The sequence below is a fragment of the Phyllobates terribilis genome, unplaced genomic scaffold (genome assembly GCF_046119375.1).
Source record: "Phyllobates terribilis strain yellow unplaced genomic scaffold, ASM4611937v1 Scaffold_3__8_contigs__length_932513732, whole genome shotgun sequence".
Lineage (NCBI taxonomy): Eukaryota > Metazoa > Chordata > Amphibia > Anura > Dendrobatidae > Phyllobates > Phyllobates terribilis.
In genome coordinates, this window is record NW_027362763.1 from 200,477,225 (window position 1) to 200,504,452 (window position 27,228).

A 27,228-nucleotide genomic window follows, 5' to 3' on the forward strand; every position below is an offset into this window, starting at 1 on the left:
GCTCGCTGCCTTGGGGTAACCCTGGACTCTGATCTCTCCTTCAAGCCACATATTCAAGCCCTTTCCACCTCCTGCCGACTCCAACTCAAAAACATCTCCCGGATCCGTGCATTCCTCAGCAAAGACTCTGCAAAAACACTAGTGCATGCCCTCATCATATCCCGCCTCGACTACTGCAACCTCCTGCTCCGTGGCATCCCTTCCAACACTCTTGCACCTCTCCAATCTATCCTAAACTCTGCTGCTCGACTAATCCACCTGTCCCCCCGCTATTCCCCGGCCTCTCCTCTCTGTCAATCCCTTCACTGGCTCCCTATTGCCCAGAGAATTCAGTTCAAAACTCTAACCATGGCATACAAAGCCATCCACAACCTGTCTCCCCCATACATCTGTGACCTAGTCTCCCGGTACTTACCTGCACGCAACCTCCGATCCTCACAAGATCTCCTGCTCTACTCCCCTCTTATCTCCTCCTCCCACACTCGTATACAAGATTTCTCCCGTGCTTCCCCCCTACTCTGGAACTCTCTACCCCAACATATCAGACTCTCGCCGACCGTGGAAACCTTCAAAAGGAACCTGAAGACCCACCTCTTCCGACAAGCCTACAACCTGCAGTAAACACCACTGCACGACCAGCTCTACCCTCACCTACTGTATCCTCACCCATCCCTCGTAGACTGTGAGCCCTCGCGGGCAGGGTCCTCGCTCCTCCTGTACCAGTCGCTGACTCGTTTTGTTAAGATTATGTAAATGCTTTTGTTATGTATATCCCTATCACATGTAAAGCGCCATGGAATAAATGGCGCTATAATAATAAATAATAATAATAATAATAATAATTTGATGCAGGTGTTAGTTTTGGAAATGAAAATTTACAGGGTGATGCCATAATTTTATCCTCAGAAATTAGTGATTCCATAATTTTTTCCCTCTGCTTGGTCTGAAAAAAATTACCCTTACTGAGTACCACATTTTTAATCTTGCTTTCTTTTAGTGTTTCTTAAAGCCCTAAAGTTGCCATTTGAAATGACTTTAGTTTTGTGCCTTGTCTGTGATCTGCTTTTTTTCAACAACATTAAACAACTGAATGAACATCCTCCGAGCCCGGTGATTCCATAATTTTTGCAGGGGTTGTACAATGCAGGAGTGGCAGGGATTGTTGGGGAATAGTAGGGAATTTTTGAGGGGATAAACCTCCCATCGATCATACATCGATCATACACCGATGGCTTATGCTAAAAAGAGTACATAAGAAATTTGGATACCCCCTTAAAGAGATTGTGTCAGTAGGATAAACCCTCCTAAGCCATCTATATGAACTTGTAGGTCATAGGAAACTGAATAAAATGATTCCTTAATATATGCGATCCGATATCTTAGGCTGCGTCCCACTATGCATTTTTCAAGCGTTTTGCTGAGGAATTTCCACAGCGAAAACGCTTAAAAAAAAGCTTGGTAATATGTGACCCATGGTCCCCAATGATAATCCGCATGTGCTGTGCACATGCTGCTGAAATTTCCGCTGCGGATTATCATTGCAGAAAAATCCGCAGCATATCCATTATTTTTGCAGAAACGCGGGGTAATTGCCGCCATTGACTTGCATTGAATCGCTTAATATCCACATGACTACATGTGCACATGTGGATATTAAGCGATTCAATGTGCGGATGGTACCCGGGTCTGGAGAAGAGGAGACTCTCATCCCGACCAGGGTACCATAGTACATGTTAAAAAAAAGAATTTAAAATAAAAAATATACATTATATTTACCTTCTGATGGCCCCCGGTCTTCTCTACGGTGTGTCCTGGCTCCCCGGCGGCTCGCGATGGTGTAAAAGGACCTTCCATGAGGCCATTTAGTCATGTGACCAGTCACGCGACCGCCGACCTGTCACATGACTAAATGATGTCAAGGAAGGTCCTTTTACACCACCGCGAGCCGCGCAAGACACAGGAAGCACCGTAGAGAAGACGGGGGCCATCAGAAGGTGAGCATAATGTTTTGGGTTTTTTTTACCATTTTTATTCTTTTTTTAACTATTAACTTGGTCACACTATATCCAGTTAGGTCCATTTATATTTGGACAGAGACAACATTTTTCTAATTTTGGTTCTAGACATTACCACAATGAATTTTAAACAAAACAATTCAGATGCAGTTGAAGTTCAGACTTTCAGCTTTCATTTGAGGGTATCCACATTAAAATTGGATGAAGGGTTTAGGAGTTTCAGCTCCTTAACCTGTGCCACCCTGTTTTTAAAGGGACCAAAAGTAATTGGACAGATTAAATAATTGTAAATAAAATGTTCATTTCTAGTACTTTGTTGAAAACCCTTTGTTGGCAATGATTGCCTGAAGTCTTGAACTCATGGACATCACCAGACGCTGTGTTTCCTCCTTTTTGATGCTCTGCCAGGCCTTCACTGTGGTGGTTTTCAGTTGCTGTTTCTTTGTGGGCCTTTCTGTCTGAAGTTTAGTCTTTAACAAGTGAAATGCTGCTCAATTGGGTTGAGATCAGGTGACTGACTTGGCCATTCAAGAATATTCCACTTCTTGGCTTTAATAAACTCCTGGGTTGCTTTGGCTTTATGTTTTGGGTCATTGTCCATCTGTAGTATGAAACGACGACCAATCAGTTTGGCTGCATTTGGCTGGATCTGAGCACACAGTATGGCTCTGAATACATCAGAATTCATTCGGCTGCTTCTGTCCTGTGTCACATCATCAATAAACACTAGTGACCCAGTGCCACTGGCAGCCATGCATGCCCAAGCCATCACACTGCCTCCACCATGTTTTACAGATGATGTGGTATGCTTTGGATCATGAGCTGTACCACGCCTTCACCATACTTTCCTCTTTCCATCATTCTGGTAGAGGTTGATCTTGGTTTCATCTGTCCAAAGAATGTTCTTCCAGAACTGTGCTGGCTTTTTTAGATGTTTTTTAGGAAAGTCCAGTCTAGCCTTTTTATTCTTGATGCTTATGAGTGGCTTGCACCGTGCAGTGAACCCCCTGTATTTACTTTAATGCAGTCTTCTCTTTATGGTAGATTTGGATATTGAAACGCCTACCTCCTGGAGAGTGTTGTTCACTTGGTTGGCTGTTGTGAAGAGGTTTCTCTTCACCATGGAGATTATTCTGCGATCATCCACCACTGTTGTCTTCCGTGGGCCCAGGTCTTTTTGCATTGATGAGTTCACCAGTGCTTTCTTTCTTTCTCAGGATGTACCAAACTGTAGATTTTGCCACTCCTAATATTGTAGCAATTTCTCGGATGGGTTTTTTCTGTTTTTGCAGCTTAAGGATGGCTTGTTTCACCTGCATGGAGAGCTCCTTTGACCGCATGTTTACTTCACAGCAAAACCTTCCAAATGCAACCACCACACCTCAAATCAACTCCAGGCCTTTTATCTGCTTAATTGAGAATGACATAACGAAGGGATTGCCCACACCTGTCCATGAAATAGCCTTGGAGTCAAATGTCCAATTACTTTTGGTCCCTTTAAAAACAGGGTGGCACATGTTAAGGAGCTGAAACTCCTAAACCCTTCATTCAATTTTAATGTGGATACCGACAAATGAAAGCTGAAAGTCTGAACTTCAACTGCATCTGAATTGTTTTGTTAAAAATTCATTGTGGTAATGTCTAGAACCAAAATTAGAAAAATGTTGTCTCTGTCCAAATATATATGGACCTGACTGTAAATCCATGCCGGTTGCATGGATTTATATAGTGTGACCAAGTTGTCAAGTACTTTTCAAAGTGATGCTAAAATCGCTTGGAAAGCGTTTGACAACCCACATGTGGAAATGCATGTGAAGAACGCTTCACATCTGCATGTCCCTGGCAGGAAAAACGCATGTACAATCTGCATGTACAATAAGGCTATGTGCCCACGTTGCATTTATGAAGCAGAAAATTTCTGCTTCATTTCTGCAAGTCCTCTCCCGGAAAAACGCATGCGGAATTCCGCACGCGTTTATCGCGCATTTTTCGCGCGTTTATCACGCGTTTTCCACATGCGGAATTGCCTTGCGTTTTTTATGCATTGGACAAAGGCAATTCTGCTTGCGGAAACGCAAAATTAATGAACATGCTGCGGATTTTTGACCGCAGCATATACGCTGCGGAAAAATCCACAGCATGTGCATAGAACTTGCGGAATCCCATTGGGGACCATGGGGTGCGGATATACATGCGTTTTTCAAGCGTTTACGCTGTGGAAATTCCGCAGCATATACGCTTGAAAAATGCTACGTGGGCACTCAGCCTAAGCATGTACAATCCGCATGTACAATCCGCATGTACAATCCGCATGTACAATCCGCATGTACAATCCGCATGTACAATCCGCATGTATAATCCGCATGTACAATCCGCATGTACAATCCGCATGTACAATCCGCATGTACAATCCGCATGTACAATCCGCATGCGTTTTTCCTGTCAGGGAGATGCAGAAAAAATCCGGAGCATTTCTGCTTCGTGGGCACTTAGCCTTATTCCAGGGAAATCCACATTTTTCTAATATGTAAATGAGCTGTTAAGATTTATAGGCCGGACATAGATCTCCCTGAGATTCTGCCTCCACAGGGGGGCGTTACCAATGTGAGACATGTAATGGCTGCTTATAAAATATGAACCTCACGATTAATGCAAGTGCAGATTTCGCACTGCCTATCATACCTATGGTGATCAGTGGTAGAATCCGCTTCCTCCTTTTCTACACTTGCTCCAGTTTTGGAACTCACTGATGTTTGGTGGGATTCATCAGATAACGGAGATATTTTACCATTCTTCTCTGCATGCATCTCATTCCCAGAACAGTTCTCATTTTTAGAACTGTCCAATACCAAGTCACTTTTTTCTTCCTATATTAGTCAAAAGATGTTATAATAAGATTAGTACATAGAAGACACCGCCATACTGTTACCCACCATAGTAACTCTATAGTGGCTCAGATTTATCAATACTGACAACTTAAACTGGGCAGTCTGAAAGTTCTCCTGATTTAAAATTTTTAAATATTCAATGGCTTACTATACCAAATTTTGGGGCATTTTTTTTCATGCACAATGTAACACCTTTTCGCTAAACTGCACCCCAATTCACCAAAATCCACCTCTCTGCCCCTTGCTGGAAAAGGCGCAGAAAGTATCTAAAAGATGGTGAAAATCATGAAAAACAGGATTTTTTTCAAGCAGCTATCATTTAGCTTAGTAAATCTCCCTTTATTAATATTTACAGTACTTTAGAGATGTATAGAGCCCTCTGGGTGCTACATGGACAATGTGTGACAATTATTAGGCAGGGACCTGGATGACACTATTTGATCACCGTATTCATTATTAGGCTAGGGCCAGACGGCCGTGTATTCTCTCATGCGAGAGAATCGGGTCAATTATCAAATCAGACTCTGATCACACTCTGATTAGTGTTTGATCAGAGAGTGATCACAGTGTAATTGATTCTATTGGATGAGAAAAAGATGGTGAGAAAAATTTCCTCTATTCTGTCACTCGGTGGATATTGGACTGCACTCCGATGTCATCCGAGTGCAGTCCGATGTTTTCCACGGGCTCATGGACTTGCATGGCGGAGTGCAATCCGAATATTGGATCAAACTCAGGCATGCAGCAATGTTTTCCTTCGACCAACTCGGTCAGAGGAAAAAATCTAACATGTGCACGGCCCCATAGAATAACATTGGTCCGAGAGTGATCTGATGTTTTGTCAGATGGCACTTGGACCGAAAATATGGCCATGTGCACAAACACTTAATCTGTGTTCCTTGTGTCACTAAGTGGTTAATACATTATTCCTACATAATTTATCCTTGAGACACCACTGCATCCTATAACATAAATCATCTTACATGAATATTATCCAGAACACATTATCTGCAGCACATCATTCAGGTTCACCACTGAGGCCTCATCCAGACATCCATTCTTCACATACGTATTTTATCTGTGTTTTCACATACAGACCTGTATAACCTGTATATATAACATATATAACATATATATATAACCTGTATATATAACATATATATATAACCTGTATATATAACATATATAACATATATATATATAACCTGTATATATAACATATATATATAACCTGTATATATAACATATATATATAACCTGTATATATAACATATATATATAACCTGTATATATAACTTGTGAGGCTTTTCACATGTCCAAAAAAAATTATGTCTGGTTTTGACCAGTCACAGATCAAAATTACCCATCTAATTCTAAGGGTCCATTATCATCACGGACAGCACACGCTGATTATCACTGTAATGTGTAGGAGATGATTTGCAATTCATTTCTTATATGAGAAAATCACTGATGAAACACTGACCAAACGCTGATGAGACTCGGATCCAAAACACTGATCAAAAAATCATTGTTGTTTTTTTTTAAAAAAAAGAAGAAAAAATCACAGCTGTAATAACTGAATTATCGTGGTATATTGTAATAAAAACAATATTATGTTATATTTCAAGCATATTATAAAAATGGCATCCAGAACCATGCACACATCAGAAATTCTTCTCCCCTCTGTGTACGGTACATTGACTTGATGGATCCCCGCTGCGCCTTCTGCGCGGGGCGCTGACAGCACTGATCGCTCTGTATTACACTGCTTCTTATATCAGGGTGGGGGACATGATACTGACCTTGTACAAGTGGAGATTTCGCTCAGCCACATTAGGCCAGAATGACTTTGTGCTGTACAAAAGCATCAGGCACAAGGACAAAGCCGGGAGTCCCTCATCATTACTCTTGTTAACATCCGCTCCATTGTCGAGAAGAAGGTTAATGACGTTATTATGGCCATTTACCTGAAAGAGGACTTGTTAGTATACTAGATGGCAAACCACGAGCTGCACATCATTTATAGCATAAAATCGCTTTTCTGCTTCTATACCAAAGAAGGAAAAGGGAAATAATGTCAAATGTGACCACGGCGTAATATCACAAGCCATTGTCTCCTTAGCCATGTCCATATTGTCCCCATCTTGTACCTACCTCTCCACACTATAAGGGCGCAGTCAGACAGCCGTATAACACAGACGACGATCACATCTGGGAGCACGGACTGGTCGTCGGCTCTCCTCACCCAAGCGTGACAGCTGCATAAAAATACAGGCTGTCACTCTTGGGTGAGAAGAGCCGCTGGCCAGTCCGAACATTGCAATGCAATTGTCGTCAGTATTATACAGCCGTTTGACTGCGCCCCTATAGTGGTGTATGGGATGTAATCGTCACCCCTATGGGTCTTGACTTTTACGCTTTTGATTTTGTATTCCTTTTTCTTTTTCTTTGCAATTCAAGTTGTTGTCGTTTTCAATGGCACCATTCATTTTACCAAACAATGTACTGTAAAGTGAGGAACAAAACTGCAAATGCGGTGTAATGATGAAAAAGGTGTTTTTTGAGTTTCGATTTTACGGCGTTCATTTTGCGGTAGAAATGACTTGGCGTTATGATTCTTCCGATGAGTACGATTATGGCGATATCAAATATATATAGGTTTTTTTTTTTCTTTATTAAAGTGGAAAAAAATCTGAAATTTGTAAAAATAAAAAAAAATTTGGTTTGTGTCGCTATTTTCCGAGAGCCTTGACTTCTTTATTTTTCTATGGAAGGTGATGGGAGGGATTGTTTTTTGTGTGTCGAACGGACGATTTTATTGGTACCATTTTGGGGTACATACGGTGACTTGATGGTATTTTGTGGGGGGAGGTGCAATGACCAAGAAAGAGCAATTGTGACGTTTCAATCTAATTTTGCATTATGGAGTTTTTACCGTGCTAGTTAAATACGTCAACATTTTGATAGATGGGTTTTTTGCAGATGCAACAATACCAAATATGCTTATTTTTCATATTTTTGAATGTCTTTATTTTTAAATGGGGAAAATGCAGAGTGATTTGACTTTTTTTTTGCTTGAATTGTTGTAATCCTTCGAATCCCAGAACATTTCTATTTTTCAGTCGTTGTTGTTTCTGATTGGCTATCTGACATTTTTATTGATACCATTTTGGTATAGATACCATGTTTTGATTGCATTTTTGCATTCTTTTGTGGTGTTGCAGGGACTGAATAAAAAAGGATATTTTAGCAATTCGATCTTTTTTCTTTTTACAGCATTTACTGATGAGGTTAATTTTATAATCTGATAGATCAGACTTTTATGGGTGCAATGATACAATATATGGGTATTTTTATTTTTTTATTTATTTTTTATTGGGGGGGGTTAAGGAAGGTTATTCAAATTTTTATATATTTATTTCTACACTATTAAAAACATTTTTTTTTGCTTTATTTTTTTGTCCCCTTAAGATCGTCTGATCTCTTATACTGTATATTGCAATACTAAAATAGTATTGCAGTATATATTAAAAATCACTGTCTCTTATTAATGTCAGCCACAAACTTATCTTTATAGGAGCACAATCATGGCTGGCATCGGGGTCTTCAGCAGACCCCAGGATGCCATAGCACCCTACGATCGTGTTGTGAGGGGGGCTGATGGGCACGTGGAATGGTGTGCACCCCTCCAGTTCCTTCACTTTCAATGGCGTTGTCAGAGACTGCAATGGGCAGAGCTCAGATCCACATGCTGACGTTATAGGCGGATGATGGCTGAACAACACACCCACTGTCTGCTGGGAATGATGCAGGCACAGCTACAGGAGGATTTAGATAAATTGGGGAGTTGGGCCAAAAAATGGCAAATGGGGTTCAATGCCGATAAATGTAAGGTCATGCACATGGGAAAGAAAAACAGCAGTCACCCATACATATTAAATGGGAAACCGTTGGGGAAATCTGACATGGAGAAGGACCTGGGCGTCTTGGTTAATAGCAAATTAAATTGGAGTGCCCAGTGTCAGGCAGCAGCTGCGAAGGCAAATAGAGTCATGGCATGCATCAGAAGAGGAATAGGGGCATATGATGAGAACATTGTTCTTCCTCTGTATAAAGCGCTGGTAAGGCCGCACTTAGAATATTGTGCACAGTTCTGGGCTCCGGTGCTCAGGAAAGACATATTGGAGCTAGAGAGGGTACAAAGGAGGGCGACTAAGGTAATAAAGGGAATGGAGGGACTAGAATACCCAGAGAGGTTGTCAAAATTAGGCCTATTTACGTTGGAAAAGAGAAGGCTTAGGGGAGACCTGATAAACATGTATAAATACATCAGGGGGCAGTACAGAGATCTCTCCCATGACCTGTTTATACCAAGGATGGTGACAAAGACGAGGGGGCACACTATGCGTCTGGAGGAAAGGAGGTTCCTGCACCAGCATAGAAGGGGATTCTTTACGGTCAGAGCCGTGAGACTCTGGAACTCTCTGGGAGAGGAAGTGGTGATGTCCAACTCACTTAATGAGTTCAAGAGAGGCCTGGACGCCTTTCTTGAGAACAATAAAATTACATCTTATGCTTAGTGATAGTTAATTAATCCAGGGATTTAATCTGACTGCCAGATTGGAGTCGGGAAGTGAATTTTTCCTCAGTGATGTAAATTGGCCTATACCGCATGTTTTTTTTTTGCCTTCCCCTGGATCAACGCTGCCGAATAACTGCAGTGCACAAGAAATAGGCTGAACTGGATGGACGCTTGTCTTTTTTCGGCCTTATAAACTTATAAACTATATATCCCTTCAAGGCCGGCAAAACCTACATAAAATTTACCTGAATGCTCAGAAGGAAAAAACACAAAAAACGAGTGACTCAACCTCAAAAACAAATGAAAAGCCCTCATTAATAGTAAGTGTGAACTCATCCTTTAGAAGCAGATAACATAAATGGTATATGACTACTCACAGTGGCGGCGTGTAGAGCGGTCTGCCCACTGTCATCAGACACATCCACGTGGGCTAGACCATGTCTTAGGATTGTAGAGAGGGTCTCCAAATCTCCCAGCCCAGCCATCTCTATGAGCTGCTCGGCGGAGCGCTCACGGGGACCTTTTCGACCAAATTTTTCCCGATCATCCCTCATAATTGAACACATATTCCAGTCAAAATGTTCTGGTCTGTTTCTGATAGAATAGGAATGTGATTTATAAGTGGTGAACGATTCCTCATTTCCATACAGTCAGGTCAGCCTTGTCTACACACTGATTATCTTTGCACATTCATCACTTACCTTGTACAGAGTTTTATTCATATAATGTTTTATTCTTCATTCAACCTGAAAGGTCTAGGCTAAAACGTTAAGTGGTTTCACTCGTGAGATGATTAAAAGTTGACTACTTTCCAGACAGACTACATTTTTGAATAAATCAATGAATATTTAACATTTTATCAGAAAAGACTCAGTATGAGAGCAGATATTAAATACATTTACTAAGATTCTCCTTTTTGTAATGGCTATATTATTCATATTCAGTGACATATGGAACATATATACCTGACATACTATGTTTGTTATAACAGCTTAATCGATTATTAATTACAACCAGGGACATACAGCTGGATCTCACAAAATTAGAATATAATCAAAAAGTTAATTTATTTCAGTTCTTCAATACAAAAACTGAAACTCATATTATATAGAGTCATTACAGACAGAGTGATCTATTTCAAGTGTTTATTTCTGTTAATGTTGATGATTATGGCTTACAGCCAATGGATGAAAACACAAAAGTCATTATCTCAGTAAATTACAATAATTAACAAAAAAAACACCTGCAAAGGCTTCCGAAGCATTTAAAAAGGTCCCTTAGTCTGTTTCAGTAGCTCCACAATCAGGGGGAAGACTGCTGACTCGTTAGATGTCCAGAAGGCAGTCATTGACACACTACACAAGGTCCCAGAGATCCAGTTTTCATTTGGAAATCAAGGTCCCAGAGTCTGGAGGAAGAGTGGAGAGGCCACAATCCAAGCTGCTTGAGGTCTAGTGTGAAGTTTCCACAATCAGTGATGGTTTGGGGAGCCATGTCATCTGCTGGTGTAGGTCCACTGAGTTTTATCAAGACCAAAGTCAGCGCAGCCGTCTACCAGGAAATTTTAGAGCACTTCATGCTTCCCTCTGCCGACAAGCTTTATGGAGATGGAAGTTTCATTCTCCAGCAGGACTTGGCCCCTGTCCACACTGGCAAAAGTACCAATACCTGGTTTACACAACAACAGTATCACTGGGCTTGATTGGCAGCAAACTCGCCTGACCTTAACCCCATAGAGAATCTATGGGGTATTGTCAAGAGGAAGATGAGAGACCCCAGACCCAACAATGCAGACGAGCTGAAGGCTGCTATCAAAGCAACCTGGGCTTCCATAACACCTCAGCAGTGCCACAGGCTGATCACCTCCATGCCACGCCGCATTGATGCAGTAACTGTTGCAAAAGGAGCCCGACCAAGTATTGAGTGTATTTACTGAACATACATTTCAGTAGGCCAACATTTCGGATTTTAAAATCATTTTTCAAGCTGTTCTTATAAAGTATTCTAATTTACTGAGATAATGACTTCTGTGTTTTCATTGGCTGTAAGCCATAATCATCAACTTTAAATAGATCATTCTGTTTGTAATGACTCTATATAATATATGTGTTTCATGAGATTCACCCCTATATTGCGATTTTCCATTGTCTGCTATGCAATTTGCATTTGGCATATGCTGCTGAACTTGGTATCATTCACATTAAGGGCAGGTGCAGACAAGCGGATTTGCTGTCCAGTAAAACATATGATCACATTCGAACCAATGTTAGTCTATGGGGCAGTGCACATATCTTATTTTTTCCTTGGATGGAACCGGTCCAGGGAAAAATTTGCAGCATGCCCAATCTTGATCCGATGTTCACACTCGGCCATGCAAGTCAATGAGTCCATGAAAACATCAGACTGCACTCGGATGATATCTGAGTGCAGTTTGATTTCCGCAGTCTGACAGAATGGAGAAGATGAAGACATTTTTTTCTCCATCTTCTACTCATCCGAGAGAATCGCATCACACTGTAATCTCACTCTGATCAAGCTCTGGTCAGAGTGTGAATAGCATAATCGACCAGATTATCTCGGACGGGAGAATCTACGGCCATCTGTACCTGTCCTAATCAACATATATTGAGTTTCTGTAATTGACTGTCATGCAAACAGAATCTAACATACTCCTAATAATTGGAGCATATATTTAATAATAATCAATTTTTATATTTTTGCATTTTTTTTCTATTCTTCTTTTCCATTACCATCATTTTGTTTTTATTTCCTATAGTTCTGTTTGGTCTTGTATATATCTTTGTATGCTTTTCTACTGACTGGGAAACTTGGGGTTAATGCATCACACCCATGCACTAGACCCTATAAAACAGCAACGTCCTCCCCTGATAATAAACTTATGACTAAGAACCGGGGAGCTTACAGGTCCACAACGTCTAGCAGACCCTTCTTCTAGGTGTGTTGTATGGAACATGCACTGATGGATATTTTTATTGGACCTTGGAAGTAACTATTACTGATCTTACTTACCTACAAGTGCTGGATCTTCTACCACCTTGGAAGTTTTATCACACAGTATATTCTGGCAGTGCTGCTGTTTGGAAAGCTACAATGGCTAGTTTTCTTTACTTCCACCACTGGTAGTTTCTATTAACATACTTCCACAAATCCATTACATTCACATAGGATGATCACAACTTGTTGACTGTCCCTAAAGGGGCTGCTCCAAGCTAACATATTGATAATCTATGTAATGGATAGGTTATCAACATCAGAGCAGTGGGGGTCCTACACCCGGCACCTCAACCGATCAGCTCCAGTGGTGGCAATGTTCAGAGCTGGAGCAGCAGACCCCCCACTAATCTGATATTGATGACCTATCCAGTTCTGAATGTTATTCCTAGACAATCCCTTTAAAAATGGGTATTCCAGTTACAAGAAGTTATCATCTATGCTCAGAATAGCTTATAGACCAGTGGGGTACATGCTCAACCACCACCCCATTAATTCTCTATGGGACTACTGGAGATTGTGTAGATAGATCTTATAACCAGGATACCCCCTTTAACTACTTGATTCAAGGGATGTTACAGCAATACAACATTTTCCACCATGTTTCTATCTTGGCAGAAATTGGAGACATATCTCTGTTTAGTTAAGAGAGTTCTTTGGTATTACAAAGTGATGGTCTATTGTATCAGGCACAGTTACTACCAAACTAAAACTGTGCCAGGTACACAATGTAGACGCCCCTACAGTCACCAGAGGGGCAGGAGTGGCATGGTTCAGATCCACACCAATCAGGTACTGATGGCCTATCCTGACTAGAGGTTAATAATATGATACTTCAAGAAACCACTTTTAGAGACTATTGCAGAATATCTGTGGATATGTGGGGCAAATTATGCACTGAAAATCGTCAGGAACTTAAAGAACAATCCACGTGTATTGGATTTTACCCTTTCAATAGGCAAAATATGTGGTGATCTGCACACAATCTGCATGAACACATGTGGCGGGTATAGTGCCCCGTTTTAAGTATTTCAGGGTAGTGATTCATAAAATGTTATCTTTTTTGCATACACTCAGGACAGCCATCATTGTGAAGATTAGTAAACTGACAGCTATAACCCCCATGTAACGTGTTTTTTCAATATGATGGTTTACATAAGTTATACACAGACACATCTGATAATATTTATGTCCTGGGAAAAGTGGAATCGAGTCCAACCTGTTAAGTTCTTGCTGCTCTCCAATACATATACAGTCATGGCCAAAAGTATTGAGAATGAGACAAATAGTAATTTTTCCAAAGTTTACTGCTTCATTTTTTGTAATGGCAATTTGCATATACTCCTGAATGTCAAAGAGTGATGAGCTTAACAGCAATTACTGTACTTGCAAAGTCAATATTTGCCCAGAAAATGAACTTTAACCCCCAAAACACATTTCAACATCATTGCAGTCCTGCCTTAAAAGGAGCAGCTAACATCGTTTTAGTGATTGATCCATTAACACAGGTGTGGGTGTTGATGAGGACAGGGTTGGCGATCAATCAATCATGATTAAGTAAGAATGACATCACTGGACACTTTAAAAGGAGGCTGGTTCTTGGTATCATTGTTTTTCTTCAGTTAACCATGGTTATCTCTAAAGAAACACGTGCAGCCATCATTGCACTGCACAAAAATGGCCTAACAGGGAAGAGTATCGCAGCTACAAAGATTGCACCTCAGTCAACTATCTATCGCATCATCAAGAACTTCAAGGAGAGTGCTTCCATTGTTGTCAAAAAGGCTCCAGGGCGCCCAAGAAAGACCAGCAAGCGCCAGGACCGTATCTTAAAACTGTTTCAGCTGCGGGATCGGACTACCAGGAGTGCCGAGCTTGCTCAGGAATGGCAGCAGGCTGGTGTGAGTGCTTCTGCACGCACTGTGAGGCGGAGACTCTTTGAGCAAGGGCTGGATTCAAGGAGGGCAGCAAAGAAGCCACTTCTCTCCAGAAAAAACATCAGGGACCGACTGACATTCTGCAAAAGGTACAGGGAGTGGACTGCTGAGGACTGGGGCAAAGTCATTTTCTCTGATGAATCCCCTTTTCGATTGTTTGGGACATCTGTAAAACAGCTTATTCGAAGAAGAAGAGGTGAGCGCTACCACCAGTCTTGTCTCATGCCAACTGTAAAGCATCCTGAAACCATTCATGTGTGGGGTTGCTTCTCAGCCAAGGGAATCGGCTCACTCACAGTCTTGCCTAAAAACACAGCCATGAATAAAGAATGGTACCAGAATGTCCTCCAAGAGCAACTTCTCCCAACCGTCCAAGAGCAGTTTGGCGCCCAACAATGCCTTTTCCAGCATGATGGAGCACCTTGCCATAAAGCAAAGGTGATAACTAAATGGCTCATGGAACAAAACATAGAGATTTTGGGTCCATGGCCTGGAAACTCCCCAGATCTTAATCCCATTGAGAACTTGTGGTCAATCATCAAGAGACGGGTGGACAAACAAAAACCAACAAATTCTGGCAAAATGCAAGCATTGATTATGCAAGAATGGACTGCTATCAGTCAGGATTTGGTCCAAAAGTTGATTGAGAGCATGCCAGGGAGAATTACAGAGGTCTTGAAGAAGAAGGGTCAACACTGCAAATATTGACTTGCTGCATTAACTCATTCTAACTGTCAATATAACCTATTGGTACTCATAATATGATTGCAATTATATTTCTGTATGTGATATAAACATCAGACAAACACTAATAAAAACCAGAGGCCAGCAGATCATGTGAAAATATAATTTTGGTGTCATTCTCAATACTTTTGGCCATGACTGTAGACAAGTGGAATCCACCATGTAATAACTAACGTGTATGACCAGCCTTCAGATATGGCAAGTTTCTCTAAAGTTACAACCTGCAGAGTACATACCTGTGCTTGATAACTTGCAGATAGATGTCCTTCACACTACTGGCGCTGTGCATACTGTCAGACGAGCAGTCATCAGCCTCCTCTTGTGTGTTACCGGCTGTATAAAAGTTGCTGTCAAACTCCCTGTGCTGAGTATCAGTGATGGGCAGGTGGTCTGTATCTACTGAGTAGGAGTAGATCTTATCGGGGAGTGTGAAGTTGTCATCATCTTTAAGTAGCATCTGATATCTGTACTCAAATGGGTCCTCCGACCGGCCTTCCTGGAGGTCTGTGTAATATTTGCCATTACTTAAATCCTTATTAAAATGGGGACAAAGCTCTGGAAAAGAAGACATGGAGACAGATCCAGGTACCCGAGTACACAGTCTAAACAAGTGCTGCCCCATCCAGAGGCCAACATCTTGACAGCCATCAGTGTAACTTTCAACACCAGGTCCAAAGCGCAGATCTGCCTTGTAGAGTCCCTGCCAAAAGAGGAAAGGTGACATGTGTATGACGATTTATGAGACAGAAGAATGTACACCACTAAATATAATCTAAATGACATCAGTATATAAAGACGCACTTTCATAATAGGGTGGGTGAGTGCCTTTATAAATGTTATGGAAATTTAAGATGACTTCTGATATTCTTACAATTTCCATCAGGGGAATATATTAAAGGGGTTATCCGACCCCAAGAATTAATCTATAATTGTATAAAACAACGATAAGTCTAATACTCACATTACAATCCCCTGCTGCTGCTGTGCTAACATCTTCCCTGATTCCACAATGTAATCCATTGTCGACCTGACACATCACCAATACAGCCAGTTATTGGCTAAGCCACATCTTGACTGTAATTCCATAAAGAAAGACCGGTGGAGAAATTGGGAACCATCTAGATGGGAATGGCGGCAAGGGATTGGTCAGGTGAGTATCATTCCTTGTGTACTTTTAGGCCATAAAAAGTGGCTTGCAAAAATCCAAAGGCTTGGATGACCCCTTTAGCTATACAGCACACTTCTGCTTCTTCTCGAATTTTTTGCAGTATCTGAATTTTCTGGTCAGCTTACAATACACAAGCCAACAAGCAGTGAAGGAGCACCTAACCTCATACAATGTCATTTGATTGCCGGAATCGGCACAGTCTCTCCACCGTACCACCAAAATTGGTAGAAGCCGTCAGTGATGACTGCCACATCTACATCTCTTACACTCCAACAGAAGCAATTTGTTTGAGATTACTTTAACTAAGCTGAATACGGATTTAGTGCCGGACAAACTGGGAAAGAGGCTAACGCTATTAGGGTATGCTCACATGTCTGCCTATAACATATTCAAAGAGTATTTACTAGAGGATCCGAGGCTAAACTCCAGGGCGGACACTTGGATTTCTGCTACGGATGTGACTCACAAGTGCCTATTGCACCCCATAAGGATTAGCCACACTTAATAGGGCTAATGCTCATAAGGCCAATCTACAGGTGCAAAATTATCATAAAGTCGTTATCCAGGGAAAATGAAGAACTTCTTTAAAGAGGTAGTTTTATGCGTGGAAATACTGAGTGACAAAAACCATCTTATGAGATGAACCTGGGAAGTAGAGGCAAAGAAACAACTTCCGGATAAGAGAATAAAACAGTGTACTATATATTGTGCTGCCTTAGTACAGTGAACTCTTACTACATGAGCACCTGGTATTTCCTGCCATCAGTAAATGTCATGGTCCCATAACCTTCTTTCCGACTAAGATAAAAAGTGCCAGTGAACTTGGAACCATCAGGCCACGTGTAAATCCCCTTTCCATGGTGATGATCCTTGTAAAATTCACCAACATAGGTCTGAAATAGAAGAATATATAATGCATCACCATAATACATTTAAGAAAGGTTACTATAATATTTGAAGAGGTAGGGTCTTATCCATTTTATAGCTTTCTTACTTCACCAGGCTAATAAATACCTTTTCTTGACTATGACATCTATACTAACCTCTCCATTTGCCCACTTAAATTCTCCAAAGCCTTTCTTCAGATTCAGGGCCATGTGTCCTTTGAAGCTCGAGCCATCAGACCATTGCTGAATTTCCAGATCTTCTTCTAAACCCCAATGTAATTTTTGTTCATCCAAGTCTAATTGATGATCTGATCCCACCAAGGCTCCTTTACCATTCAGATCTCCAGGGACATTGTCATCAGATGGTTCCTCTTTGATTTCCTCTTGATCTGGCTCATCTAAAACATCTTCTCCACATGGCTTTACAAGTCCCTCAGAGTCATCCAGCTTTATTTCTACTAATGGTGCTTCATGACTGTCCTCTTCTTCCTGAGACTTTGCATCGGACATGTCCTCTCCTCTATATGAATCTGTTTGATAGAACATGACGAGAAATATAAAAGACCAAAGTCCGTACAACTACTTGTTCAGAGCTTTACTGTGGACTCTTAGCGTTCTGTAGAGTAAAGGCACATTTATACTACACGATTATCGGGGACATTCCTAAGAACACTCATTCCGTGATAATCATGCAGTGTTAACAGACTTCCGATCAACAGGCTGAAGGCTTGTTTGTCAGGTGAAATGATTTTTTGGTTAGCTCAAAAGATCAATGTTCTCAGCAGCATATCATCCTTTGTAAACATGACCTGGACTTTAACTAGAGCTAAGGATATAGTGGATAACAAAAATCATAATGAATTAATTACTAAAAAACTGATTACTTGTGGGAATATAAAAAAATAGATTTTGTCACCACTTTTAGCAGAGAATATAGCCAAATAAAAACTACTGTCAATAAGTACTTGCCATTGTTGCGTAGAGATTCTTCTTTGAATGAAATTATTAAAAATAGATGTCTTATCTCTAAGAAAAAAATCACCAACTTTATCTAATACGTTATCACCCAATTTTGTTACGAAAAAAACCCGCAAAGACAGAATAGAATAAGGCTTACACCCATAGGGTTTCACAAATGTGGTATCAAACAGTGTGCTTCCTGCAAGTATGCAAAACAAACCAAAGAGATTGATCTAGTGATCCAAAGTAGAATATATCAGATAAAACCGTTTATAAATTGTAGCAGAACTTTTTTGGTGTATTGTGTTAATTGTCCGTTATGTGATATAAAATACATAGGTTGTACCACACGAAAACTACGGCAGAGGATCAATGAGCATATTAAACATTAATGCAATAGGGAAGCGAATAATCCATCAAATGAGTCTAAACATTTCCTACAAAAACATGGGGGGTAATGTTAAAGGATTAGAATTTTATGGTTTAGAGAAAGTTAACCCCTTACCTAGAGTTGGAAATCGAAGACGTGCTCTTCTTAATGGAGATGCATATGGGACACTGATGCTAGATACCGTCCGGCCCACGGGGCTTGAATAAGCGTACTGATCTGATTCTAATACAGTGGTGTGAAAAGTGCTTGCCCCTGTCATGATTTCTTATTCTTTTGCATGTTGGTCATACTTAAATGTTTCATATCACAAAACAAATGTAAATATTAGACAAAGATAACACAAGTAAACACAAAATGCAGTTTTAGATGAAGTTCTTTATTATTAAGGGAAAAATAAATCCAAATCTACAGGGCCCTGTGTGAAAAAGTGTTTGCCACCTAAACCTAATAACTGGTTGGGCCCCCCTTGGCAGCAACAACTGCAATCAAGCGTTTGTGATAACTGGCAATGAGTCTTTTACAATGCTCTGGAGGAATTTTGGCCCACTCATCTTTACAAAATTGTTGTAATTCTGCCACATTGGAGGGTTTCCGAGCAAGAACCGCCTTTTTAAGGTCATGCCATGACATCACAATCGGATTAAGGTCAGGACTTTGACTAGGCCACGCCAAAGTTTTCATTTTGTTTTTCTTAAGCCATTCAGAGGTGGACTTGCTGGTGTGTTTTGGATCATTGTCCTGCTGCATAACCCAAGAGAGCTTCAGTTTGGGGTCATGAACAGATGGCCAGACATTCTCCTTCAGGATTTTTTGGTAGACAGCAGAATTCATGGTTCCATTTACCACAGCAAGTCTTTCAGGTCCTGAAGCAGCAAAACAGCCCCAGACCGTCACACTACAACCACCATATTTTACTGTTGGTATGATGTTCCTTTTCTAAAATGCCGTGTTACTTCTACACCAGATGTAATGGGACATACACCTTCCAAAAAGTTCAACTTTTGTCTCGTCAGTCCACAGAGTATTCTCCCAAAAGTCTTGGCAATCATCAAGATGTTTTCTGGCAAAACTGGACAAGCCTTTATGTTCTTTTTGCTCAGCAGTGGTTTTTGTCTTGGAACTCTGCCATACATGCCATTTTACCCAGACTCTTTCTTATGGTGAAGTTATGAACACTGATCTTAACCGAGGCATGTGAGGCCTGCAGTTCTTTGGATGTTGTTGTGGGGTCTTTTGTGACCTCTTGGATGAGTCGTCGCTGCTCTATTGGGGTAATTTTGGTCAGCCGGTTACTCCTGGGAAGGTTCACCACTGTTCCATGTTTTGGCCATTTCTGGATAATGGCTCTCACTGTGGTTCTCTAGAGTTCCAAAACTTTACAAATGGCTTTATAATCTTTTCCAGACTGATAGATCTCAATTACTTTGCTTCTCATTTGTTCCTGAATTTCTTTGGATCGCAGCATGATGTCTATCTTTTGAGGATCTTTTGGTCTACTTCAGTTCGTCAGGCAGGTCCTATTTAAGTGATTTCTTGATTGAGAACAAGTGTGGCAGTAATCAGGCCTGCATATGGCTAGGGAAATTGAACTCAGCTTCCCAAAGATGTGATAAACCACAGTTAATTTATGTTCTAAGGCTAAAGTAGGGGGGGGGGCAATCATTTTTTCACAATGGGGCTTGTAGGTTTTGGATTTTTTTTCCCTTAATAATAAAGACCTTCATTTAAAAACTGCATTTTGTGTTTACTTGTGTTATCTTTGTCTAATATTTAAATTTGCTTTGTGATCTGAAACATTTAAGTGTGACAAACATGGAAAAGAATAAGAAATCAGAAAGGGAGTAAACACTTTTTCAAACCCCTGTATCATATAATAATAATCTTTATTTTTATATAGTGCCAACATATTCCGCAGCGCTTTACATACATTATCATGTATTTGTATAGGTATATATTCTTCTATATGTTTTTGATATGTTTCTTGGGATTTATACGTAATTTGTATCTTGTTAACTCGATGGCGTTATGGAACTCATGTGTGGATGGTGTGCTCTCAGGTTTTTAAACTATGGAGTTATTTCCTTCTTTTAGGTTATGAATAAGAGGTGTTTGCTTCAAAACGAGTCAACGATCATGGATTAAAAGGGACTCCTTTCCATTTTATTCAAGGTCTATTTAGCACACCATACTTTTATACATTTTAAATAAAGATGGAAAAGTTTTAGATGAGTTGGATCTCTATGTTGGACTTTCTCATTCACACTGCCAATCCGTTTCTATCAGGTCTAGAAGTTCCCCGTTCTGCCGATCAATGTGGACACCAGTAGTTGGACCTCCACGATCAATAAAGTTGTCATATACCCTGTGGAAAGGAGATTACTTGTTTTCACCTGACAAACCCTTTAATCATGTATTTTCAGAAGTAACACCACAATAATACTTTATGGAAAATTAAGTAATTGACACAAAACCGAAAAAGTCTTGCAACTGTTTGATGAATATGGTGTATGAAATTATTTGTTCTCTCCCTCCCCAGGCTTTTCTGCCTCCAGCAGATTGGGGAAGATTTAAATATGATGACTAATTTTTAGAAAGTGCAAACTTGGGACAGTCAATAAATAGGACAACTGTATCTTAGTGCCTCTTGCTTATGGAGCATACTTAGGCTTGCATTAGTCTAACTACAAAAGTTGGGTTACTTTTAGACCAATTTCTTGTAAAATAATTTTAGTGCAATTGTTAGTGCCTCTTAAAGGGGTTGTCCGGCCTTAGGCTACAAGTCTGCAGTCACTCAAGTCTGTCTGCTGTGAGGATTATTAGGTTCCAGAGCTGGGAGCGAATGGGTTCGTATGTGATTTGCATACATGCAGTCGTGTGCCGACTAGATGGAAGTGTATTGAGCCGGACAAGTCTATACGGAATGTATACAAAGCGTTTACTTGAGGTCACAGGACCGCCAACTCCCGGCATCGACACTGAATAATGCTCACAGTGAGCAGAGCGCGCGATGTGAGGATTGACACGCCTGCAGTCACATAGCATGACTGCTGAAATATAGCCTAAAGCCGGACAACCCCTTTAAGCCATGCTCCTTCTAGATAAGTAACATCCCTACTAGTGAAAATTTGCACCAAAAAGCAAATTTTCACCAAAGTCAGAGTAGTCATACTCATGCAAAAGTAAATCTGTCCCATTATCTACAAAAAAAATGACCACTTCTTAAAGTCGCTTTAGTCCTGAGGAGGCTGGTGTACTTACTCTGAAAATCCATATCCAACTGGCTGCATAATCTTGATATTAAAATGAACATTTTATGGCTCCAGCTGAGGAGTGAGAAAGCTTGTGAGTCCAAGTGTATTCAGTCACCCAGCCTAACAGACAGCTGCAGCTGAGCAGTGAGATCTCCACAGCAGCGGGGAGCAGGGACACTGAGGATCTGTCAATCAAGCTAGCTGCAGAAATGGAAAAGCGGTCTGGTTAGAGTGCTAGGGCACAGAATCCACAGGGGCAAGAACAGTAAAAACAAACCTTTTATTGAAACGCGTTTCGGTAGTGAATTGCTACCTTCCATCCTTCCATATGCAACACTCCAAAGTGCCTATGCTGTAGGACGATTATGAACCGGGTTACTACCTTTTGTTCACAGACAATGGGTGAAACGTTTTCTATTAACTGTCAGGTGAGTTGCCAATCCACGTATGTTGTATATCTACTACAATGTACCTGCGGTCTTCAATATGTAGGCCGCACAATACAAATGATGCATCCTCGACTCAATAAGCATCGTCACAACATACCGCACTTTTTTCCTCCAAAATTTTGGAGGAAAATTGGGGGTGTGTCTTATAGTCTGAATGTTGGGGGAGGGTGTATATATATGTGGGGTGTGGGGGGAGCGGTAGCGGTGGAGGAGCGGGGCACAGGAGGCAGCAGCCGCCCGCTGCAGCCTACACTGTCCCTGCTGCTAAAGAAAATGAATATTCACTGCTCCCCACGCCCATGGGGCGTGGGGAGCACTGAATATTCATGCTCCTTAATAGCGGCACACAGTGCAGCTGCGCTGCGGCTCCTGCCGGAATCGCCTGTGCCCGCTGTTAAAGGGCATGAATATTCAACCTCTCTCCAAGCCCATGGGCATAAGGAGGGGGGGGAAATTCATGCCCTTTAATAAGCGGGCACACGAGATAGCCGGCCGCAGGAGGAGCCGCAGCGCGGCTACGCTGTGTGCCGGCTATGAAGGAGAGTGAAGTCACTGCTCCCCGCGCACACAGTCCCGGCGTGGGGAGCAGTGACTTCCGGCAGCTGATCTCTCCATGTGAGCCGTGCATGGCAGTGACGTCATGCGCTGCTCACATGGAGAGATCAGTGCAGGCAGACAGGACGAAGCTGGAGGAGAGAAGAAAGGTGAGTAGGAGTGTTTATTTTTTATGTGCAGCCTGATGGGGATTAGGGGGACCATGGATACTAGGATGGGGATTAGGGGTGCCATGCATACCAGGATGGGGATTAGGGGTGCCATGCATACCAGGACAGGGATGAGGGGTGCCATGCATACCAGGACAGGGATGAGGGGTGCCATGCATACCAGGACAGGGATGAGGGGTGCCATGCATACCAGGACAGGGATGAGGGGTGCCATGCATATCAGGATAGTGATGAGGGGTGCCATGCATACCAGGATGGGGATTGCTGTGCCATGCATACCAGGATGGGGATTGCTGTGCCATGCATACCAGGATGGGGATTGCTGTGCCATGCATACCAGGATGGGGATTGCTGTGCCATGCATACCAGGATGGGGATGGCTGTGCCATGCATACCAGGATAGGGATTAGGGGTGCCATGCATACTAGGACAGGGATGAGGGGTGCCATGCATACCAGGACAGGGATGAGGGGTGCCATGCATACCAGGATAGGGATTAGGGGTGCCATGCATATCAGGACAGGGATGAGGGGTGCCACGCATACCAGGACAGGGATGAGGGGTGCCATGTATACCAGGATAGGGATAAGGGGTGCCATGCATACCAGGATAAGGATGAGGGGTACCATGCATACCAGGATGGAGGGATGCCAGGCATACCAGGATGGGGATGGGGACCACGTATAAAAGGAAGGGCGGGGGGGCATTTTTCCCAGGATGGGGGATATTGTCAGAATTGAGGGACATTACCCCTATACCAGTGTCAGCAGAAGACCCCCTCCCCCTTAAAAGTGCATCATGACCACATTTTTTGCTTACATTTTTTTTATTTTACTCCTCTAAAACCTAGGTGCGTCTTATGGTCCGGTGCGTCTTATAGTCCGAAAAATACGGTACATATTGGTTATCAATTGCATAGTATCTCAAAACATTTTAGTGCTTTCCATCAGAAGGATCCAAGTTTTTTGAGACTTACCATAATAGATCAGGTAGTTAACACTGTCCCGGACCGATATAGTAGCCACATTAATAAGGGAAGTTTTTGGATCTTCAAGCTTGGCACACAAACTCCAGAGGGATTAAATCTTACTATAGATAACGTAGTTAATTAGGGCATTTTTTATGGTTTTTAGTTTTTTTATTTTCCAGTTTTCATAATTTTCATGTTTGATATATACATATTTTTTTTATCAAAAGTTATTGTTATTTCATCATTATTATTATACTATATATATTGTTTTTTGATGTATAGATTTTATAGTTTTATTTCACATGTTTTTTACTTTATTAATTTTATATCTTGTTTATATTTTTGACGGCTCCCTGCCAGCATACAAGGGGTGCTGTGACCTCATTCAGTGCCTTTTTTTTATTGGTTGGTGGTTTCTATGTGTCATTGGTACTGAGATGTGGTCTGTGGTCCCCACCTGCAGAACCACTCCTTTATTGAGGGTGTCTTGATAATTGCCAATAATTTCCATCTATTGTCTATTCCATTTGCATAACAGCATGTGAAATTGATTGTCAATCAGTGTTGCTTCCTAAGTGGACAGTCTGATTTCACAGAAGTTTGATTCACTTGGAATTATATTCTGTTGTTTAAGTGTTCCCTTTATTTTTTTGAGCAGTGTATATGGAGGTGCATTGTACTATATGGAGGACTATGGGGGTTGCATTATATTATCTGGAGGACTATGGACTGTACATTATATATGGAAGACTATGGGCTGTACATTATACTATGTGGAGGACTATGGGATGGATTATATTACATGTATGATATTGTAGAATTTACAATAGATATCACTTATGTAATGTAAAAAGTAAGTGAAATATTTGGCATTGTACTATATATATATTTCTCTGCGGTATCTGTGCATCATGAATTGTGGTATGTGTTAAAAGAGCCCACTGAGACTCTTTCGACTGGGGCCCACAAAAACCTGGAGCCGGCTCTGGAATAGCCCCCCACTGGACATGGATCAATGAGAATAACAATCTGTGTACAGCGCTGTGGAATATGTTGGTGCTATATAAGAAAAATGACAAAAAACACCTTTGTAATGTATATTACAGAATGTGACCATGGTCATAAAGTTCCTTATTTATTCTCAGCGATGACATATCTCATATATTTGATTTTGTCAAAAATCAGGCTAAGTGCCCACGAAGCAGAAATGCTGCGGATTTTTTCTGCTTCTCCCTGGCAGGAAAAACGCCTGCGGATTTTACATGCATTTTTCCTGCCAGGTAGAAGCATTTGTCAAGCGTTCTTCACATGCATTTCCGCATGCGGGTTATCAAGCGCTTTTTCAAGCGATTTTAGCATCACTTGGAAAAGTGCTTGACAACTTGGTCACACTATATAAATCCATGCAACCGGTATGGATTTATATAGTGTGACCAAGTTACGATGCTGCAGATGCAGCATCAATAGTAAAAAAAAGAATAAAACGATGAAAAATAAAAATAAAACATTATACTCACCTTTCGGTGGCCCTCGGTCTTCTTCTCCAGTGTCTTTGACGGCTCGCGGTGGTGTAAAAGGACCTTCCATGACATCATTTAGTCATGTGACAGGTCATGCGACCGCTGTCAGCAGTCGCGTGACCTGTCACATGACTAAATTACGTCATGGAAGGTCCTTTTACACCACCGCGAGCCGCCGAAGACACCGGACGCACCGTACAGGAGACCGGGGCCCATCAGAAGGTGAGCATAATGTGTTTTTTTATTTGAATTCATTTTTTTTACAGGTACTATGGTACCCGGGTCTGGAGGAGAGTCTCCTCTTCTACAGACCCAGGTACCATCTGCGCATTGAATCGCTTAATATCCACATGAGTACATGTAGTCATGTGGATATTATGCGATTCAATGCAAGTCAATGGCAGCAATTACGCCGCGTTTCCACAAAATTAATGGATATGCTGCGGATTTTTCCGCAATGATAATCCACAGCGGAAATATTCGCAGCATGTGCACAGGGACCATGGGGCACGTATTACTAAGTGTTTTCGCTGCGGAAATTCCGTGGTGAAAACGCTTGAAAAACGCATAATGGGCATGCAGCCTTAATCCACAGCAAAACTTTTATGAAGATAAATGATATTAATTACAAGGACGGATTTATACCAGGGGAATAATGATCAATGTGACTCCTCATTGTCAATCATTTGTAAATGGTCACAGGTATTACTGTACAGAGAATAGCAGGACTTAATATGGAGATTCTTTGTCGGGACAATTCATTTGTCCATTATGGTAATTTATTATGATTTGCTTACATAGCACCATAATATTTCACAAACCTTTACAGACATATTATCATTAGTGATGAGCGAGCATGCTCATTTAACCCTTTAAACTGAAACTAAAATGCCGAGCACGCCAAAACTACTTGGTGAGTACCCAAGCATGCCGAAACTACTCGGCGAGTACCCGAGTGTGCTCGTTTAAAGGGTTAAATGAGCACGCTCGCTCATCACTAATTATCATCACTCACCCCATTGGGGCTCACAATCTACATTCCCTATCAGTATGTCTTTGGAGCGTGGGTAGAAACCAGAGAATTCGGAGGAAACCCACGCAAACACGGGGAGAACATACAAACTCCTTGCAGATGTTGTCCTTGATGGGAATTCAACCCCAGACTCCAGTGCTACAAGACAACAGTGCTAACCACTGAGCCACCGTGCTGCCCTGCCCTATGATGTCATTGTGTAACCAAGCCATATTCTGATATCTTATAACTGAACCAGTATTACATCAGTGGTAGGCTATTGGTGGACCTCTAACCTTTAGCTTCACATTCATGCTCTGCTGCCCTGTGTACATACATTGCACTGTGCAACATAGACTCACACTCTATGATTGGTGAAGAATACAATAAGGATAGAAGGGTCCGGTCTGCACATATACCGTCTGTGTAGTTATCCATATCATCTGAATCCCTGTAATGGATAGAATAAAATAATAGTAATACCCTAGTCATTTCTTATTGTCACGCCTGAAAAGTGGCGTATGTGGTTGCCACAGGGCTGGGCCTGCCTTAGAAGGGGCCTGTCCAAGAAGGGGCATAGCTAAGCTGCTACCTGGTGTTCACTGGAGCTCCTGATGGTGGAGACAGACTGGGCTGCAGGTAGCCGCCTACATCTCCTACGCAGTCCCCGGTATAGCAGCTGCTGACCCCAGGGTGTCAGGTTCGCTGACACTGATA

General features: G+C 41.5%; 1 protein-coding gene across 3 annotated transcripts in view; it reads right to left on the bottom strand.

The window, feature by feature from the left end:
* Positions 1-27,228, bottom strand: part of ANKMY1 (ankyrin repeat and MYND domain containing 1) — an 86,643-nt gene that overhangs the window by 55,634 nt on the left and 3,781 nt on the right. Inside the window, exons 1-7 of one of the 3 annotated variants that reach the window (XM_073674461.1) lie at positions 18,699-18,847; positions 17,390-17,763; positions 17,093-17,239; positions 15,415-15,878; positions 9,863-10,079; positions 6,706-6,870; positions 4,698-4,882 (exon numbers count right to left, since the gene is read on the bottom strand). In XM_073674461.1, the coding sequence (XP_073530562.1) occupies positions 4,698-4,882; positions 6,706-6,870; positions 9,863-10,079; positions 15,415-15,878; positions 17,093-17,239; positions 17,390-17,763; positions 18,699-18,843 (1,697 nt within the window). In that variant the 5' untranslated portion in view covers positions 18,844-18,847. Of the gene's footprint in view, positions 1-4,697; positions 4,883-6,705; positions 6,871-9,862; positions 10,080-15,414; positions 15,879-17,092; positions 17,240-17,389; positions 17,764-18,698; positions 18,848-21,842; positions 22,037-27,228 lie in introns of those variants that run through there. The other 2 variants (XM_073674462.1, XM_073674463.1) reach the window with 2 other exon arrangements.